The sequence below is a fragment of the Primulina huaijiensis genome, chromosome 11, assembly GCF_012295235.1.
Source record: "Primulina huaijiensis isolate GDHJ02 chromosome 11, ASM1229523v2, whole genome shotgun sequence".
Lineage (NCBI taxonomy): Eukaryota > Viridiplantae > Streptophyta > Magnoliopsida > Lamiales > Gesneriaceae > Primulina > Primulina huaijiensis.
This window is the reverse complement of record NC_133316.1, coordinates 5794596-5801485: the sequence shown is the minus strand read 5'-3', so window position 1 is coordinate 5801485 and position 6890 is coordinate 5794596. Positions and strand designations below refer to the sequence as shown.

The 6890-nt window shown below is 37.3% G+C and overlaps 1 protein-coding gene across 1 annotated transcript; it reads right to left on the bottom strand.

Moving 5' to 3' along the window:
* Positions 1–1295: 1295 nt before the first annotated feature.
* Positions 1296–4892, bottom strand: LOC140988313 (uncharacterized). The gene is made up of 3 exons (XM_073457341.1): positions 4072–4892; positions 3191–3957; positions 1296–2788 (listed from the first exon to the last, which is right to left on the bottom strand). Exons 1-3 carry the CDS (start codon positions 4890–4892, stop codon positions 1296–1298), a joined length of 3081 nt encoding a protein of 1026 aa, XP_073313442.1.
* Between the last annotated feature and the right edge of the window lie 1998 nt (positions 4893–6890).

Below are 6890 nucleotides of genomic sequence, written 5' to 3'. Positions count from 1 at the left end.
AACATATGAAAGTGTAATATGAACGGTGGAGATTAGATTTGAATAAACCGTTGGACTGGAAGTTTCTCTCGAAAATGAACAGAATTTCTAGCTCGAAAATATCACTCAAGAAAATGTTGATGGTGTCCAAGCTTCATTCATGCTCTAGTTTGAGAGGTTTATGGTGTGTCTTCCCTCATTCTCAAAACATCTATTTATAGGTAAGATTGGAGAATAATTCTTATAATTTAATGCATGCTTTAAAATATTTTAATTATTTTAGTCAAAAATTTGGGCACATTTTTTTTTCAATGTTTTGAACTCTTGTTTTTCAATGTTTTGAGCTCATGTTTGTCAATGTTTTGAACTCCATAATAGATAATAAATATAATACTAATACTAATAATTAATAATAATAAATCATATTCTTACATTCCTCCCTCCTTATTGGAAGTTTCGTCCCTGAAACTTGAGTTTTCTAGATTTTCGAAAAGATAGGGATATTGCTCGAACATCTTCTCTTTTAGTTCCCAAGTAGCTTCTCTTTCGGTATGATTAGACCACTGTATCTTAACATAGGAAATGTTGCGTCGCCTTAATACTTGTTCTTTGGTGTCCAAAATTCGAATTGGAACTTCTTCATATCTTAGTTTTTCATTCAGATAACTTTCCATCAGGAGCGGTCCAGTTTCAAGAACATGACTTGGATCTGGGATGCATTTCCTCAATTGTGAAACATGAAATACATTATGAATTCTTGACATATCTGGTGGCAATGCTAGTCTGTATGCCAATGTTCCGATTCTTTCTAAAATTTCAAAAAGTCCTATGTAACGAGGATGTAATTTCCCAGCTTTATTGAATCGAACAACTCCTTTCATGGGAGAAACTTTTACGTAAGATTTTTCTCCAACGGTGAACTCCACTGGTCTCCTCTTTAGATCAGCCCAACTTTTCTGTCGATCTTGAGCAATTTTGAGTCTTTCATTAATGATTGTTACTTTGTCCACGGTTTCTTGGACAAGTTCAGGTCCAGTTATGGATTTCTCTCCTACCTCATCCCAGTATAGAGGTGATCGACATTTTCGGCCGTACAGAGCTTCGTATGGAGCCATTTCAATACTGCTATGATAACTGTTATTGTAAGCGAACTCAATTAAATGTAGATATTCACTCCAATTACCACTGAATTCTAAAGCACATGCTCGTAGCATATCTTCAAGGGTTTGTATTGTTCTCTCTGTTTGGCCATCAGTTTGAGGGTGATAAGTTGTACTGAGAGCAACCTTAGTCCCCATAGGTTGTTGAAAACTTTTCTAGAACCGAGATACAAATCTTGGATCTCTATCAGACAGAATGCTTGCCGGAACTCCATGTAATCGCACAATATTGTCCATGTATATGGTAGCCAATTTTTCCAGATTATAATTCATGCGGACAGATAGAAAATGTGCAGATTTTGTGAGTCTATCTACGATTACCCATATTCCATTATGACTTTTCCTAGACTTTGGTAAACCTGCTACAAAATCCATGGAAATATGTTCCCATTTCCATTCTGGAATTTCCAAGTGTTGAAGAAGTCCTCCAGGCCGTTGATGTTCAGCTTTAACTTGTTGACAGACCTGGCATCTAGAGATGTATTCTGCTACATCCTTCTTCATTCCGCTCCACCAGAAATTTTTCTTTAAATCTCTGTACATTTTTGTACTGCCGGGGTGAACTGAAAATTTTGATTTATGTGCTTCAGACATTATTTCCTGTCGAAGATTCTCAATGTTTGGTACACACAATCGTCCTTTCATCCATAAAACTCCCTTCTCGTCTATATGAAGATCTTGTGACTTCTTTTCTTTGACTTGTTCTTTAGGTTTTGTCAAAGTAGGATCTTGATTCTGTCTTAACTTGATTGTTTCTTGAAGGCAGGGTTGTGCAGAAAGTGAAGTTAGGATCACTTTACCCATGTTTTTCCTACTTAAAGCATCAGCTACCTTATTTGCCTTGCCCGGGTGATAGCTTATTGTTAAATCATAATCTTTTAACAATTCAATCCATCTTCTCTGCCTCATGTTCAATTCTTTCTGTGTGAACAAATACTTGAGACTTTGATGATCTGTGAAGATCTCGCATTTGGCGCCGTAAAGATAATGACTCCAAATTTTTAAGGCAAAAACTACCGCATCTAGTTCGAGGTCGTGAGTAGGATAATTTTTTTCGTACGGCTTCAATTGTCTTGATGCATATGCGATTACTCTTCCTTCTTGCATGAGTACGCATCCTAAACCCTCTTTTGATGCGTCACTGTAAATGGTAAAGCTTTTGTCCTCAGTGGGTAGAACGAGTACTGGTGTAGATGCAAGCTTTTCCTTGAGCGTTTGGAAGCTCTTTTCACACTCCTCACTCCAGTTAAATTTTGAGTTCTTTTGTGTGAGTTTTGTAAGAGGCACAGCTATTGAAGAGAAACCTTCAATAAATTTTCGATAGTAACATGCCAATCCCAGAAAGCTTCGAATTTCAGTTACTGCCTTAGGTCTCGGCCAGCCAGTAATTGCTTCCACCTTTTTAGGGTCCACAGATACTCCTTCTTTTGAAATGATATGGCCTAAGAAAGTCACACTTTTTAGCCAGAATTCGCATTTCTTGAATTTCGCGTATAACTCTTTTTCTCTTAACATCTGAAGAGTCAGGAGAAGATGCTCTTTGTGATCCTCTTCACTTGGGGAATATACGAGAATGTCATCGATAAATACCACCACAAATTTGTCGAGAAATGGCTTGAATACTCTGTTCATGAGATCCATGAAAGCTGCTGGAGCATTTGTCAATCCAAATGGCATTATTGTAAACTCATAATGACCATATCTTGTTCTGAAAGCTGTCTTTGGAACGTCTTCTGGTTTTACCTTCAGTTGATGATATCCTGTCCTCAAATCAAACTTGGAAAATACTGTGGCTCCTTTGAGTTGATCGAAAAGATAATCTATCCTTGGAAGAGGATATCTGTTTTTGATTGTGAACTTGTTGAGTTCTCTATAATCGATACACAATCTCATACTTCCATATTTTTTCTTTACAAATAAGACTGGAGCTCCCCAAGGAGAGACACTTGGTCTGATTTGTTTCTTGTCTAACAACTCTTGGAGCTGTTCTTTTAGCTCATTGAGTTCTGCTGGAGCCATTCGATAGGGTGCCTTTGATATTGGTGTAGCACCTGGCACCAAGTTAATCTCGAATTCTATCTCACGGTCCGGGACCATTCCAGGTAGCTCTTCTAGAAAGACATCCGAAAATTCTTTTACCACTGGAATATCTTCTATCTTGAGCTTGACTCCTTCTTTTACTTCATTTACCATTGCTAGGTAGACTATTTCTCCAGACTTCATGGCTTTCCAGGTTTGAGATGCAGAAAGGAGGAATATACGTTTCTTAGCCTTGCCATGGTATGTGATTTCTTTTTGGCTTGGAGTTCGGAGTTTGATAATCTTACGCCGACAATCTACTATTGCATGACTCTTGGATAACCAATCCATTCCTAGAATAACGTCGAACTCCACCATGTTGACTTGAATCAATTCAGCGTTGAATGTGTGTTCATTGATATATACTATGCAGTTCCGATGTATCTTATGTGTTTCAATTGTTTTACTGGTGGGAGTAGCAATTCTAAAAGGTTCAACAAGTATCTCTGGTATAAGCCCTAACTTCTTAGTGAATCTCTTAGAAATAAATGAATGAGTGGCACCATAGTCAAACAACACATAAGCTGAAATTTTATTGATTATAATGGTACCTGCTACGACATCGTTTGCATCATCTGCCTCTTCTTGAGTTATGGCAAACATACGAGCATTGGTCTTATTCTCCTTTGGCTTGTTGGGGGTAGCATTAGTGTTTGACCATGTCATTTTCTTTAATGGTTCAGGACAATTAGCAATTCGGTGTCCCATCTTACCACAATTAAAGCAAGCACCAGTGTTCCTTCGACATTCTCCAATGTGTCGGTAATTTCATAATGGACACGGTTTTATGCTTGATAATGTTGTAGTTGAATTGGAAGGAGTTCCCTTGAATGGTCCACTCGATTGGTTTGACCTTTTAACTGGTTGTTTACCTTGAAAAGATTGTCCAGTGAGAGGTCGTTTATTTTTATTTTCATCTTCTCGGCGCTTGATATCAGTCTCAGCTCTAATGGCTGCTCCCATTAAATCATCAAAACCTGTGAGTTGGTAAACTGCCAGAGTTGATTGGATACGGCTGTTCAGACCACGTTTGAAACGATGCATCTTCAGGATATCATCTGCCATGATGGCAGGAGCATAGGTTCCAAGGGAGTTGAATTTAGAAGTGTACTCCACAACAGACATATCAGGGGTTTGAGTAAAATTCTCGAATTCACTCAACAATTTTAATCTCAACTCTGCTGGATAGTATTGTTTCAAGAATGCTTCTCGAAATTTTTGCCATGTGATTGGTCCGACTTCTGTCATATTTGCTGAGATTGTCTCCCACCATTTAGCCGCCTTTTCTTCTAGGAATGGTGTCACCACAGTCACTTTTAGTTTATTTGGCACTTCAAGCAATTGGAGTTGTGTCTTAATATTCTTGAGCCAGCCTTGACCAAATTCTGGGTCAGGGTTGCCGTCAAACGTTGGAACTCGATTCCTTCGAAAAGATTCATAATGGTGTTTGATTCCATTCGGTGGTGGAGGTGGTGGTGGCTGATTAGTGTTGGTATTTAAATGGCTCATTCCTTGGAGAGTTGTTGCCACAATGGTTGCTATGGCCATTAAATCTTCTCTGCTAAGGCCAACTCTTGCTGGTGGTGGTGTATCTTCGTTGTTATTGTTGTTGCAATCATTGTTGCGATTGGCATATCGCGGGTTGCGGTTGCTACGATGGGGTCTCTCTGCCATTTCCTACACGCATGAGAATTTCTAAGAGGTTTGAATAATTATGTACAAAAATATTGAAGATTATCTCAAATATGAAATCAATCAAGGAATAGATCAAATAAACTTTTTATTGATTCCAATGAAAAGGAAAATCAATACAAATCAAAGTTTTCAGAAGTGCAATGATAAGAAGTAAAAGAAAGAAAATGGGTTATCAATCCTTATTACAAATAGTCACGACACAAAATACTCAATCATCTAAAATCTCGTCATCTCCTAGTACTTCATCTTCCATCTATTCTTCTACCGGTTCTACTTCCGGCTCCAATGCCATAATGATGGCATCCTCAAGATGATGAACATGATTATGTAATTGTTCATTTTGCATAGTCAAATTCTGCACTGAATTCTGCAGTTCTTGAATGGTTACCTCATCTTGCTGACGGCGTTGTTTTTCCATTAGCAACATTTGTTGAATCTGAGACTGTAGTGCTAGGGATTCTTCTAACATTCGTTGGCGTAATCCATCCATTTCAAGGGCTATTGTTTGGGAAGCCTCTAGTTTGTTCTTGGTCATTTCGTGCTGTTTTTCTTCTGAGTTAAGATAATAAGCAAACATTTGCACGCCAGCCTGAAGATGATCTTTGATATCTTCTAGTTCTTGTTTTTCCTTCTTCAAGTTTTCATACACCAAATCTTTGGCTAACAATTGATCGTGATATTTTTGTTGTTCCTCGTAAAGTTGCGCTCTAAGGTGTGCCATTGCAATTTCGTGGTCGGTAAGGGCGAGTTCACGCATACGTTTGGGTATTTCAGCACGAGTACGAAGAGCCATTTCCTGAAATAAAACAAATGGAAAGACTTAGAACAAGGAGTTATGATATTCACGATTATTACAAAAAACGGTAAAACGTGATTTTTGGATGCTTCAACAATAGAATTTTGCGATTTTCAGATGTCACGATAAGAATAGTGAATATTGTTCATTGGTAGGAAGTCGCTTGGGTCTTGCAAAAAACTGACTTTGTCAAATTTCCTATGGCAATTTTCCAGCCGGATTATGAACCTGGAGGGCTCTGATACCACTTAAATGTCATGTCCCGATACCGGGGTGAGTTGACATCCGGCGTTGTTTTACAATTATTCAATCGTAAATCAACAAGCCTCGTAGTACAGTGTACAACCAAACCAGTCTTGTTCATAAAACATACATTGTCTTTACAACGTAATCAACTCAACAAACGAGTGCGGAAGCGAACAACGTAAAAATAAAAGATATCCAAATTCCAAAGTATGTCTTGATCAACTGAAACCTTGTTACCATCCCCAGAAATGCATTTGCTCTTCTTCTTCAACTTGTTTTTCATTCTTATCTGGGCGTGAGAGGTGTAAGGGTGAATATTTTGCGAAATACTCAGCAAGTGGGGGACGATCGATCACAATAACACAAGGATATACATATATAGATCTTAACAATTCGAAATTTTCCGTGTCTCAAAAAACGTCGGAACAACAAATAGAAAAAATGATAGACACGACATAACTTATATATATTTATGTAAATATTAAATGAATTTCATGTCACAATAATAATTCATAACAAAATCAGGACATGATATTAACAATGATCATAACTTATCATATGCATATAGACATATCATATATTATTCGTATTGCACTGTTATTTCATCTTATTATCCATGGTGTTACTGATCAGTCTCCTATAAGTAATTCCTCTAAGGGGTGAGGCCATATATCGGTTATTATTACCCACCGCATCAGGGCCATAAACTTGTCATATCTTATCATGTTTTAGGAAAATTTTCTTTTTTATCATTTCTAACTTGAATCATAACAGTGCCTTTAAACATAATTCTTAGAATACACCCAATTGATGTTTAAGAATATATATTAGAATATAACATGAAACGAAAAAAACAAAATTTTGAAACGAAAGGAACATGCATTTGAAATTGATTTAAACATGGTTAACAATTTATCGAAACGAAATATTCATAT

What these genes read in the sequence shown, in the direction of transcription:
- LOC140988313 (XM_073457341.1), bottom strand. Translation starts at nt 4,892, where the DNA reads ATGGCAGAGAGACCCCATCGTAGCAACCGCAACCCGCGATATGCCAAT. An exon ending in GGTAAACAACCAGTTAAAAG is followed by an intron (nt 3,958 to 4,071) that starts GTCAAACCAATC and finishes AGAATGTCGAAG; the next exon opens with GAACACTGGTGCTTGCTTTA. An exon ending in CGAGATTAACTTGGTGCCAG is followed by an intron (nt 2,789 to 3,190) that starts GTGCTACACCAA and finishes CAAATGCTCCAG; the next exon opens with CAGCTTTCATGGATCTCATG.